We start from the raw sequence: 14,225 nt of genomic DNA, 5'->3' as shown, positions 1-14,225 counted from the left end.
TCAACAATGAGTGAATTTATTACCAATGAGAAGAATCTGAACGTAATCTGCAATTAGCTGTTTTACCTCAGGATGATCCATCAGATACTCTGTATATTGAGCTACATTATAAGACTGTAAAGAAAAAGAGAGGGAAAAAGAGAAAAATTAATATAAAAATTTATTTGCAAATTTTATATATGTATAGCATATAATAAAATAAAAGAAAAGAAAGAGTTTGACAAATGTAATCCATAAATATTTGATTTTTGCACAAGTTTTGGATATATAATCTTTACACTTGAAAACATCTAATTGTGTAATTGAATACGCAGTTTATTAGCGTAATATACTTAATCAAGGAGAATACCTATTAATATAATTCTGATTTATTAATTTTATTTATTATTATAATATAAAGAATTAATTTTTAGAAAATAAAACAAAAATTACTTTCATATCCAAATATTTAGAGAACATCTCCATATTGTGCATCCACCACTCTTTTGAGTCGATTAAAATTTGTACGTTTATACTTTTATTTGTTTCATCCTGCAGTAATGGACTTTTTTGTGCTTTATAAAGTGTATCTAACCAATCATATTCAAGTATTCTTCCTTGTGATGTCAAATAAATTTTGCTTCGTTGTATAAGGCTATCTTTTTTATAGATTTTTCGTTCGATAGTGTATATTTTTTGATGATTACCATGTAGTTTTATATTTTGTAACGCGGTACAGATCTGCATCGATAAGATTATATATCATTTCAGTACTTTTAACTTCTCTTTTTTCCTATAACATTATACTGTATGTCTTGGAACTATTAGGAAATATTTTCTTTTATCAAATTTCTTAACTAATCTGGAGTTAAATATTTTTGCTAAAAAAAAATGCTCTAAATATGTTATATTTAAATATTTATACATAAAAAATAAGTTTTGTTGTAACTATCAATAATTTTAGATTTATATCAAGTTTTTCTAAAATCATTTCCTAGGAATTGTATATATTTAAAAAAGATTTATCAAAAATATATAATTATTATCTTACATAATCGCAGGTAGTTGTGCTTCCGCTAATCGTAATATTCTGAAAATTTAAAATGCCTTCGAAATTTGTTATAGCGAGATATCGCATTAGTAATATGTTTGCACCTTCATTAATTAAACTTTCATATTGGCAGAGTTCCAAGTCTTTGTTCTCTGTTAACGTTGATAAGCAATAAGGACAAGTGTGCGTAATCTCGACGTGATATGTATCTTCTTCAAGACCAATGAACAATGACTTTTTATATAAACCATTTTTCTTGTAAAGAAACCTAACAAAGAAAGGAAAAACCATATATGCTTATATATAAAATTATGCATATATATAACTATACGTATTAAATATATGGTTTTGCAACAAAATTCTATTAAAATCTTATATTGAATTTACGAAACTCGATCCATAAATAACGGTATCATAGATTTTTTCTTAATTTTATTACAATCGCCAAAAGTAGTTTCTTTTTTTTGTAAAAAAACTTTTCAATTTAAATGTGTGTCATTTTGTTAAGAAACATTATTTTAAAAATTAATTACGACAAAAATTAGATTTATTAACATATGAAAAAGACAAAAGACAATCAAGAGCCAGCACGATAATTTGTGTACATATGTTTTATTACAATCAAATTATATTGATATTTTAATTAAGTGATAATACAATCACAGAAAGCAGATTCACTTTCTGTGATTAAAATATCAATGTAATTTGATGCGCACAAATTACCGTGCTGGTTCTTGATTGCCTTTTGTCTTCTTTGTATGATTTACTTAAAAGAGCTTTTTATTAGTTTATTTTGAATATACTTTAAGTTTGTACAAAATTTGCAATTTGTTACTGTATATAGTATATAGAATGTATTAATAACCATACCATTGCTATTATATATTCTTAATAAAATTTCAAATACAAAAGCTACAAAATATATATTTTTAAATAAAAAAATTTTGATCCAATAATTAAAAAAAAAGTATTAAAAGAGATTCTTAAGCGTATATATTTTTTTGAATGCGAATGATAAGAATTTAAACTTATAAATCAATAGTCGAATTAATATTATTTACTAACCATATTGCTCAAAATAATATCCATCGAAGTAATATGAGCATTGCCATTATTTATGGACTACCTTTCGCATTTTATTATGTGAATCGTTGTAACCATGAACTATACTCGGTATATTTTTCTTCCAGGCACTGCAAATCATCCATCATCGAACTAATGAGTTTTGTTTCATTTAAATAACCATCGATAGTTATCAAAGAATGCATATGCACAAGAAATTCGCGATCTTGAGGACCAATGGGTTCTACTTCAATGCAATAGCTACCTACTTGCTTAATGTCATTCATAAAATCATCCTTTAGAACGACGATCAGTGCTTCTTTGAAACATAGAATCATCCGATTTGAATCATCTGTGAGTATAAAACAAGAAGAGCATAAATAATATATTCCTCGATGAAAGTTTTTCTACCTGTTTTAATACTTTGAATATTTCTCTTTGTGTGTACATATCATTAATCATAATGCATATATATATTTGCAAAATTTTTTTGTACTGTAATTTTGTAATGTAACAATATTATAACGTTTATAAAAAAATTAAATTTTATTCTGCGAATATTTATGTAATATCAGATAAGAAACAACAATAATTTCGAAGAAAAAAAAAATATATATATATTCCAAATAATATTTAAAAAATTAGTTATTAGTTTCTCTACACACATAATAACAAGTCGTCAATATTTACCAATACAGAATCTAGAAATGCATTTGCGAAGATCAATCGATTTATCATAAATCTTTTCTTCCATATTAGCGGTTTTACATAAGAGAATAATATCTTTTTTTCTAAAATGTAACAAATTTTTAGTTAGGTTTAAAAACATTCGCTATACGTGTGTTCCTATGGTAAAATATTTATCTGAAACTTGAATTTGTCTCAAAGCGATCGTATTATTTTGTGTCACACGATCATTGACATCAGTTGACATATAGAAGTCAGAATGGCAATAGAGAGCACTTTGAAAAAGCGAGGAAATTTACGCACACACTTGTGCGACTTGCCCAGAACGTCTGGCAGCAATTTGCCTAAATTACCTCCAAATGCGAAATTCTATAGTCGTTGGAGGCGGAATCTTCAAAAACTCGTTCTTATCTCCGCTCATCATCCTTGGACACGATTAATTTTTCGCAGCCAAGCAGCAATTGCCTTCGAAAAGAGAAGACATTCTAGATCATCTAATCAATGGGTGATTCATCCTTGTAGTATGTTAAGGTATAAGAATTAAGAGAGACAGCTTTTTGATTTTTTTAAATACAGATGTAATAAAAAAAATGTTATCACAGGTTCTATTGGGATACGATAATGACTATGACTTTTCTATATATTTTCGTGATGGCTCCACATATTATCTGCTTCTATAGAATTGGAAAAAATAGCGGTCCTGAATATTGGAACATCGTGTATCCTAGTTATGGCATTTGCATCATCGATATATTTCTTAATTTTATTACTGGATTTATATTCTCAGAGAGACATGAGATTATTCTCGATGCTGCTTTAATCGCACGGTATGATTCTGCTATATGTGATAACGTAAATTAATTTTATCAATTGTGACTGCGCCTCCTTCAAAGATATTTCAGTATAATATGAAAACACTGTGCATACTTATACAGACAATACGTGAGAGGATATTTCTTCATTGACTTTATCAGCACGCTCCCATATATGTGGTTCTATCCAACACGTATTTTACCACCTGGTCCGGATTCAAATTCTGCGTTGCTTATTCTTGAATTTCTACCTATTTTGAAAATAATTCGCATACTTACAGTACGACGCAATGTTCAACAGATTAATGCAGTAATCGCAATTCTATTCACGTATATATAAAAATATTCCCATATTAAATTTGCATTTCATAAACAAAATAAATTTTAATAATTTTTAATAGAAATTTGGTATTTCTCAAACTCAAGAATTAACAATATGGCTCATTATATTAACATTATTATTTTTTCATTGGAGTAGCTGTATAAGTTACGTCTTTCCTTACATTATTATGCATATACAAGGAACACCCATGAAAGTATGTTTAATATCTTCTGGTCGTCTTCTGTCGATAAAATTTATAAATTGTTTCATACTAAAATATCTTTTGTAATTATAATACAACAATTTTAGGATTCCGATGCATATTATATCGTCAGAAAACTTTATAATAAGCCAAATTGGAAAATATATTTAACATTTGTGCATATTGGAGTAAGTAATTTAATTGGTTCCAGTTTCCTGGAATTCGACAGCTTTGGAATTTGTGATAAAGTAATACGATACATACTTTTGTTGCTGGGGAAAGGTTACACAATTTATCTGATTAGTATTAAATTGTTTGTTATCATTTTATATTAAGTTTTATTAATAAATAACAAATAATAATCTAACAACTTTGAAAAATCTAATAATGATGTAATCATTTTCTTATATATTCTCACGATGACAGTAACAATCCTGCAAATTTTGGTATCATTGGCAGAGCCAGAAATTAAATATCAACGGGTCATGCAACAAGTGAAAGAATATATTCGTAAAAAAAAACTTCCATTATATTTGCAAGATAAGTTTATCTTCTATTATGAGTATCGTTATCAAGGCAATTTCTTCAAGGAGAATATTATATTTGATACTCTTTCGAGTAAGTTAAAACCAAAAAAAAAGAAAACTAAACTGTTAGCTATATGTATTTAAAATTCTAAGTAAAAAGAATTCGAATACTATAAAAGTATATTTTCCATAATTTTTCTTTTTGTTATAGAAATGAACTACGCGTTTGAATTGATAAGAATGAAGATAATGATAAAAACAGACAATAGAATTTTTTTAATGTTTTTTTTTATTCAACAAATAATGAATCGAACTAAAAAAAACACACATACATTTGACTTACTTTTCTTCCTTTTTATTAACATTATCTTCATGTCTGCGATGGAAGCACGCGATCTATGTAAAAAAAATTTATATTTTTTTAAATACTTTTTTGTTATGTTTATTCTAGAGCATTTAAATCAAGAAGTTTTATTTCATAGCAGCCATGGTTTACTAGATACCGCGATTTTCCACAATTTGTCCCGCAATGTTCTTAGTGATTTATTAAGTAATTATTTCCTTTTTCTTATATTAAAAAGAATATATAATTATATTAATAATAAAAAATCTGTATTATTATATATGTAAATGATAATAATTGATATATAACCATATATTATTATCATATACATTAGATAATATTCATTTTTTATTATTTATCATTAATGCATTGTTTGTTTTAAAAACTAAAAATTTTATAAATTTTTCGTAGATTTAATGAAACCGGTGATATATCTTGCAGAAGATATAATTTATAAAGCTGGCACTGATAGTGACAGTATGTATTTTATAGCCAGCGGAACTGTTGTACTAATCACATTCTCAGGAAGAGAAGTAAGAGATTGGAAACATATTCATAGAAATAAAATAAATATTTGTTTTGTTCAAAATTAACAATTAAGTAATGAGATGTATTTTTAAGATATGCCATTTACATGATGGTGATTATTTTGGCGAAGCTAGTATGATTCATTCGGATCGGCGTAGAGCGGAATCGGTTATCGCTTTGGAAGTATGCGAATTATTTCGCTTGCATCGTCGTGATTTCAAGCGTCTTTTTACTAAAACCTCGGAGTTTTATATCAACTTGGAACGTACCGCCCGAGTACATTCGCAAAAAATTAAGAAATTGGATGAGGATACTGATCAGAGCGAACGAAAAGAATTTAAAAGAATTTAAAAGTAGTTATTAATTTTATGCAATTGCGACATTTTGTAAATTAAATTCATTTGACTTATTAGCTGTACAGAAAAAGGAGAGAAAAATCTTCCTGAAAGAAATTTGTTAAATTGAATACCATACACTGTAATTTCGCGATACTTATTAATATACATTTTGTTTTTAAATAGCATTTTTCTAAAAAAAAAAACTGTTATTTTATAAAGGATTAATTAAAAAGATATTTGGCGGTTTTTTATGTTTAGAATGGACTAGAATGCTAACGACGATAGAATAAGTCTGATTTAACGAGCGTAAATGTAGTATACAGGCAAAAGCTCCGTTTTCGTTTCCCACTGGCCTAGTAAAATCGACATGTGCCCGAGGTTGCTCGAAATAGCATCGCTATTTGAATAGCAACATCTAATAGCTCCAGTGAATTAGGAGCAGCAATGACAACGAGAAAGATAGTATGTGTGTATATATATATATATATATATATAGAGGGATATGTACATAGGATAAAACCGACCAGAGTCGGAAATTGCGATTGATCGGGAATGGGTTTGGAATAAGGCGAATACTGACTTTTATCGCGTTTAATGGATATTTGTTATGTCAGGGCATCATCATAGAAAGAATTGCGTCATTGCAGTAAAAATAGGCTTCTGGAATAACAACAGGACTTAATATTTTTTAAATTTCTGTTTCAATTTCTGTATAATATTTTTAATGTGCAGAATAATTATATAAGATAAATATAGGAAAAATATCAAAATTAATTCAATTTTATAAATCAAGTACATTTAATTTAATCGATTCCTTTTTTTATAAAAATAGTTTTCTTTTTAACTGAAAAATTTAAATATTGAATTTTATCCACTTTTGATTATTTTAACTTTTGTCCTAGATAACATTATGAGCAAATGTTTTCTTATTTCTAAAATTTAAATTTCAAATTTAAATGCAGAGTGCTAATAAAAATTCTTAGATATCAAATTTTATCAAAATTGGACTTTGAATATTTATTATAGTCACTATATTAAATCCATTAAATATTTATTATAGTCACCATATTAAATTCATTGAATATTTATCATAGTCACCATATTAAATCCATTGAATATTTATTATAGTCACCATATTAAATCCATTATTTTGACCTTTGACTTCAAAATTCTAAATATATTCAAGTGTTTTACATATCTTATATCTATATCTTACATATATGTATTTTACATTTCTATCTTACAGATATACAAAATCAACTCTAAACACACATCGCAAAAATCCTCATTATATTTATTTAAGATTATATTTTATGCCATGTCACTGGAAAAATCTATTTATTTAAATCTTTATTTCGACATTAATTCCTATGCATGTTTCTTCAATCTTGATACGACTGTGAATAATACAGAAAAGACCTTGTGTCAACATACGATGCATTACGTATATATCTGATTCATGTCGGTCGCGGGAAGCAGACCGTAGTGAGGACGAAAGAAGACCATAGTATCATTGCATAATAGCCTGTTGTTTGTCGCTGTAGCAACATTGCATCCCGTTGATGTAACTCTCAAAAATATCTACGATATAGCTTCCACTATAACAACAATTGTGTGTACATCAATATGTATTATATTATGCGCGAGTAAATTATATAAGAATCACGTTAATCATTATTGTTGGAACTCAAGGCAATTCTTTTAAATGTCTATATAAATGTGTTAAGTTTATATATATATATATATATATATATATATATATATATATATATATATATATACTTCCAAGGTTTTCTTGCAATTTGGAGGTAAATAAGTAAAGTTAAATCATCCGCACTGATTGTTGGCAAAGAGTCCGTGAACTCGTACATATTTATAACTAGATATCAATAAATATAAAAAATGTTAAATTTTAAAAATAAATTGTACTTTTTATTTAGAGAAATAGAGAGAGAGAGAGAGACAATTTAATTTTTCTTTCTTTAAAGATAAATTAAAGAATCACAATTGAAAATAAAATGCACGTGAATAATTTATGAGTTATAAATTTTCACAATTGTCAATTATTTGCATTTTTATTAATTCACTACTACATAGATTTTTTAATTATTTTTCTTGAAAGTAAATTGCTTTTTAGTGCTGTTTTCTCTATAAATATTCAAAGTGAGATTTTTTAATTATTTATCTTGAAAGTAAATTGCTTTTAGTGCTGTTTTCTCTATAAATATTCAAAGTGTATAAGGATAAATACTTATGTACTTGTTTTTAGTTTTTCTAACTTTATTTATTTTTCCAGGTAGCAATTCATGGACGAGATATGAATACAAAAGATATAATATCTTTAGACAGCAATAAAAAAATTTATTATATAAGGTCAAGTTTGCACAAAAACAGTAAAAAATTAGTGAAGGGCCGGCTATTTTCGTGTCGACGGTTACATCATTAGACCGAAAATTTGTGGCGCGGTTGAGCAGAAAACGCAGCAATCTTTGCATCTCCGCGTCACTTTGCCACCTACGTAAGCTCGGTATAACATTTGTGATGTCTTCCCCTCAGCTCTCTGACCGCTGGTGTAAATACACACACCAAACGAGTGGGAGATCGACGCCTCCCCAACCGACGACGTTGGCGAAGGCGTCTCTCGTCAGTCAAATTGCGATCGTCGTTGCGTGACCATTTAACGTTGCACTTATTGTTAGTATACAATGTAATCTCTCAACGCGCGCTTATACATATATATATATATATATATATATATATATATATATATATATATCTACATAAATAACATTTATTATCATTTATTAATTTCGACAAAAATAACATTTTTGTCAAAAACTAAGAGGAATTACTTCTTCCGAAATTACACGCGATTACATTGCGATTTGTATTCTGTGAGATTTTACGGATTTTTTTATAAAAAGCATATAAAAAAAACGAGTTAAAGCATTAATTAACAATAAATGAACAAATATTACAAATCGACATTTAATATTTTTATATGGAATTATTTTCTTTTCTTATAAAATTATATTTATTTTCAAAGGACAAATTTATTTAAAACAAATGGTGTATAAAAATATACTTTACATGCCATAGTTTCCGAATTATCAAACAAAGTAAATTTACGCATTTATATATGTATATTTTTCATTAAATTTAATCTCTAAAATATTGGCACGTATTTGAAAATTATATGTTACATTAGAATATAAAATTTTCTTTTTATGATATATATATATACATATTAAAAAATTTATATAACAAAATTAAATATAAAAAATTTACATAAACATAAATCTCAATATGTTTTTGTTAAATTTATTGTTTCACATGTTTTATTGCAATTTCTCTATATATATTAGTTTTAAATTTTCTTTTTAATTCTTAAAAACAGGATTAAACAATTGTTTGGCATATAACATTGGATTTGTAAATAAAACGTGAAAAGACAGCTCCCGTGGAACTTAAACGTGTGTCATATTAGACTCCATCGAACCGATTCTGACATCAACAAAATGGAACGATTACTATTGCTAACTTTTTTAGCTGTCGTAGTATTGTGTCAACAGTTTCAAACAATTTTCGAGTGGAAGTCAATTGACTTTCACTGGCAATCAGACGAAGAACGGAAACATGCTCTAGTGCGTGGCGAATATATACCAGCAAACAACTTCCTCACCACCGTGAAATTTTGGAAAGACAAGATGTATCTGACATTACCACGATGGAAAGACGGAGTGCCGGTAACATTAGGCGTCACGTCTGCGAAGCCGGTGAACGGGAACACAGCACCCTTACTGGAGGCCTTTCCCAGCTGGGATATGCAGAAGCTGGGCGACTGCTCGGCGTTTCAATTAGTTCACAGCGTGGAGATTGATCCTAAGGGTCGCATGTGGGTACTCGACACCGGTCGGGCCACATCTCTGCGTCAGGAGCGTAAGAATGACTGTCCAGCTCGCCTCGTCATTCTTGATCTCGAGGACAACGGCAAGATACTCCGCAGATACGAGTTCCCCGATCACGTAGCCCGTCGTGGGTCATCGGGAACATATCTCAACGACATCGTTCTTGATCACGAGAATGGTGGCATGGCATATATCACTGACAACGGCCATGACGATCCCGGCATCATTGTGTATTCCTTGAAAAACAATACTTCCTGGAAGATTCGGCATGATTCTATGAAGGCAGCAGGGGAGGCGGTTGGATTTATGGTAGCAAAAACACATGTCATCAATCCGATACACGTGGATGGTATAGCGCTCTCACCTGCAAGCAATCGCGACAGGTATTTTGCCAAATAAAAGTTTTTTGTTTTTGACGCAGAACTAACTCGGGATCACTAAATATATGTGATACAAGATGCTTCTAAGATGTATAAAAAATTTCTAAAAAATGCGAAAAATTATTCTTTGGATGATTTTTTGAAGAAAGATTCATATCAATGTCTTAAATGGCATAATTTTAAAAATACTAGATAACATCTCTCTCTTGATTACCATAATAAAAAAAAATTATTATTAATAATCTGGCATTTCATTAATTGATTGAAATATATTACAGCATTACAATGGATAAAAATGTTTGTATTGCTGCATTTTGATAGCACGACGCACGTAGTTGCAAATAAAATTATATATTGCATCATCGTAATGCATAAAAATTTTGCGATTAAATTAACACATCTATATATTCATGATGCTATCATTCACCTATTAACATTTGATGTCTCATCGGCTATCAAAGACGACTAGTTATATATATTTTTACTATTTAAAAACGTGTTATTGTCTTTGTATGTCATTTATAATATTTTTTTTATTTATTGACAATTAATGCTTTAACTTGTTTTTTTGTATATTTTTTATACGGATCTATAAAAAAATTTGTAAACTTTTGCAAAATACAAGTTGCAAAGCGCGCAATCTCGAAAGAAGCCGTAATTGCTTAATTCTTGAAACTCTCTTCTGTTATTTTCATATGTACATATATATATATATATATATATATATATATAATAGAATCAGCCATAAACGAAGAAATATAGAAATATTGAAATAATTTTAACTGCAGTTTAACTATATTATGTGTTCTAGATATATATTGCTTCCGCTATATATTATGTTTCAAGTTCATTTCTAAAAATGATGTGAAGTATAAAAACTATAGTTTTCATCAGTTATAATGTTTTCAATTTATAACATTACATTTATTATCCGAGGCAATATTGGCTTCGAACCATTTTTTAAATTCATGTCTGTTTCATAAAGTATCTTACTCATTGCACTTTCTCATCTCTTTGCAGCTAATTAATATATAATAACTGAAGTAAACACTATAATTTTTATTAGTTACAGTTCTTTTCAGTTTATAATTAGATTAGTTATATAATAAAATGTAAGATACTTGCATGCAGCTAAAACAATTCTTCAAAGTCAATATTCTATATTTCTGATAATCTTAATTCTTATTGTATATTCTTGTAACTAAAATATCTAATTTATATATATATTTATATTGAGAAAAATTTTCTACAATATTTTTAATAAATAAATTTCAAATTTATACAAAAGATTTTTTAACAAATGACAATGAAATCTGTTTCAGGCAGATTTACTATTCACCTTTATCTTCGTTTCACTTGTACTCACTCCCGGTATCTGTTCTGAGAGACAATGTAACAAACGTTGATCAGTACGTGAAGCAACTCGGGCGGAAGTCATCGCAGACTGATGGTATGGCAATGTCGGCCAATGGCGTACTTTATTTCGGCTTATTAGCCGACGACGCTATCGCCATGTGGGATACCAAAAATACATCGTCTTTTACCGTCGGTCAGCGAATTATATCGCGCGATCATTATTATACGCAGTGGCCTGACAGCTTCACTTTTGACGATGACGGCAACCTTTGGTGTGTCACCAACATGTTACAAAACTTTTTGAACAGTCGTGTCAATATCACCATGCCCAATTATCGCCTCCTTCGATTACCCTTAGGAGTTAGGAGTTATCAATATTACGAAAACGGCACGGCGCCGGAATGGCCGGACTTTACTGCTGGTGCCGATTCCGTTAAATTCGCGCTCGCCACATTATTAGCCGCACTTTTAGTATTTGTCGCGAAGTAACTTTTTCGTATCAAAGATATAGATTTGAACACTACGAAGAAATGATTTACGAATTCATATTGGCAAAAAAAATTGATTAGAGTTTATATATATTAATTTTTAAGCTTACAAAATATTTTCTTAATGTCTATATGTTTAAATATGTTTACAAATGAAAAAACATGAGATAAAAGTAGTATAGAGTAGAAAAATTCAACAATTGTGTAATAAATAGATAGCTCTTCATAATGATACTATGAAAAAATTTTATCAAAGTAATATTTAAAATAATCTTATAAAATTAAATTAATAATTAATTTAATTTTATAAGATTATTTTAAATATTACTTTGATAAAATTTTTCATAGTATCATTATGAAAGCTATCTATTTATTACACAATTGTTGAATTTTATAATTATAATTTATAATATAAATAGTTAAACAAAAACAAAAATCCATTGAAAGATATTATATATATATATATATATATTTTAAATGGATACTTAAGAGCTAATTGAGTTTTGTTATCAGAGTTTTTTTCGTAGATCGTGTTGACGCGTGTCGTATGTGTTCTTTTTACTATTTTCGTTTACTATTTATAACTACACTTTGAACTTAATTAATAATTAAAGCGCGTCTAATCGCGTGATTTCAAAATGCGGCGATTCAAATAAATGACTTTGAAAATATATTAATTAGAAACTTGAATCCGCACTTATTAATTTTCACTTATATAGATTACGATATATCACTCACGAACAGCATTTAACAGTAGAATAATAATGCTGATAAAAAGTTTTTATATAAATAGAAGAATTTGGCATATATATTTATTTATAATTTATAATATCGTTATTAATTTATACGCGTATTTTTTTAATATCTCAATGAATATATTTACCTGTTTCTTTTTTCTTTCTCCTTTTCATCTGTATTCCTTATTTTCGCCCTTTTAGTTTCTTAAAAAAAATTTTTTCTGTTCCCTTTTTTCTTTTTTATTCTTCTTTCCTTTCTCTCTCTCCCTCTCTCTTTCTCTCTCTCTCTCCTCCCCTCTCTCTCTTTCTTTCCATCTCTTTTTTATGCCTAGTCCTGCATTTAAAAATTTCCACTGGAAATAATGTGTTGATTTCATGTTATATTTTTATGTATACATAAAATATTTGTTAATATTATTAAAGATATAGATAATATTATCAATTTATTATTATTGTTATTATAATTATGATACATTATAATTATTGATAAAATAAAAAATAAAAAAAAAACACTAAAGACAAATTTCAAATAAACTGTTTCGTAAAATTCTTACTTTATTCCATTGTAGTATCTGTAAATATCGCAATATATACATCACGACGTCACCCACCGATGGAATGTTCCATTCGCTTTTGCCATATGAGTCATGCCTCGTTTTTCTCTCGATGGTTTCAATTTATCATCCTGTAAATAAGGTCGTCTACATTACCAACGTTAATAAATGGCGCTTTTTTCAGAAAACTTTATTTGAGATCTCTGTTATTAAATCTGATTAATAAAAGTATATTGTTCGGATATATTGGATTAAGTTATAGGTGCAATCGTGAGAGAGAGAGAGAGAGAAAAAGATTCCAAGGTTTATAATTTAATTGAATGACAGTTGATGAAGCCGACAAGAAATTGCGCAACTATTCGTGCGTGCAACTATTACGCGTATCATCATATAAAAGTAGGACGATGATGCACACATGTGGCAAGGGCAATTGTAGAGTCATTTTTTTCTCTCCTTTTTTTTCTGTTTTGTAATGAGATACTACAATCATCATATATACATATATACATATAGTGAAATGTTGCACTGAGTATATATTAATTATAATGTACTTTTTTAATGTACTATCTTAATTAAAAAAAATAAATTTTGTTTTAATAAGTTATTTAATTAATCGTTTTAACCATTAAAGTTTTTTATTTGTAATTGAATTTTTTTCATTGACGTGTATATGTATTTTATAATTATTATTATTATCATATATTTTTAAAATGCTTATTAATATATTAAAAATATTATATAAATAAAAATATATGATAATAATAATAATAATTATAATCTAAAAGATTTACCATTTTGATGTATGTATTTGCGTACGTACAATATACAAAAAATAAAATAGATGTAACAAATGGCGCAAAGAACAAACTTCTGAATTCATTAGTGTAGTTCAGTGTAGCCACAAAAACAAACCTAAAATCAGTATTAGATTACGCATTAAAATTAAAGTTT

General features: G+C 27.9%; 3 protein-coding genes and 1 long non-coding RNA gene across 5 annotated transcripts; 2 read left to right on the top strand and 2 right to left on the bottom strand.

Annotated features, from left to right (window-relative positions):
• Positions 1–136: 136 nt before the first annotated feature.
• Positions 137–2,500, bottom strand: LOC126856835 (uncharacterized). The gene is made up of 3 exons (XM_050605734.1): positions 2,196–2,500; positions 1,031–1,326; positions 137–772 (listed from the first exon to the last, which is right to left on the bottom strand). Exons 1-3 carry the CDS (start codon positions 2,428–2,430, stop codon positions 683–685), a joined length of 621 nt encoding a protein of 206 aa, XP_050461691.1. The 5' UTR covers positions 2,431–2,500; the 3' UTR covers positions 137–682.
• Positions 2,501–2,872: 372 nt separating this feature from the next.
• Positions 2,873–5,864, top strand: LOC126856834 (potassium/sodium hyperpolarization-activated cyclic nucleotide-gated channel 2-like). The gene is made up of 9 exons (XM_050605732.1): positions 2,873–3,310; positions 3,382–3,606; positions 3,715–3,901; positions 3,993–4,127; positions 4,223–4,418; positions 4,542–4,733; positions 5,094–5,192; positions 5,397–5,518; positions 5,607–5,864. The coding sequence occupies exons 1-9, from the start codon at positions 3,039–3,041 to the stop codon at positions 5,862–5,864; spliced, it is 1,686 nt and encodes a 561-aa protein (XP_050461689.1). The 5' UTR covers positions 2,873–3,038.
• Positions 5,865–8,221: 2,357 nt separating this feature from the next.
• On the top strand, positions 8,222–12,229 carry LOC126856749 (protein yellow-like). Of its 2 annotated transcripts, none has more exons than XM_050605558.1 (3): positions 8,222–8,545; positions 9,249–10,142; positions 11,462–12,229. In XM_050605558.1, exons 2-3 carry the CDS (start codon positions 9,370–9,372, stop codon positions 11,982–11,984), a joined length of 1,296 nt encoding a protein of 431 aa, XP_050461515.1. In that variant the 5' UTR covers positions 8,222–8,545; positions 9,249–9,369; the 3' UTR covers positions 11,985–12,229. The 2 variants fall into 2 exon arrangements, with proteins under 2 accessions (XP_050461515.1, XP_050461516.1); XM_050605559.1 differs by having other exon boundaries at positions 8,222–8,558.
• Positions 12,230–12,887: 658 nt separating this feature from the next.
• LOC126856753 (uncharacterized) lies at positions 12,888–13,869 on the bottom strand. Its single transcript, XR_007688405.1, has 2 exons — positions 13,275–13,869; positions 12,888–13,073 (listed from the first exon to the last, which is right to left on the bottom strand). It is a non-coding gene; the product is annotated as an uncharacterized LOC126856753 (long non-coding RNA).
• Positions 13,870–14,225: the final 356 nt, after the last annotated feature.

The sequence above is a fragment of the Cataglyphis hispanica genome, chromosome 19 (assembly GCF_021464435.1).
Source record: "Cataglyphis hispanica isolate Lineage 1 chromosome 19, ULB_Chis1_1.0, whole genome shotgun sequence".
Classification (NCBI taxonomy): Eukaryota; Metazoa; Arthropoda; class Insecta; order Hymenoptera; family Formicidae; genus Cataglyphis; species Cataglyphis hispanica.
Note: the sequence above shows the minus strand (reverse complement) of the source record. Positions and strands in the feature narration are given on the sequence as shown.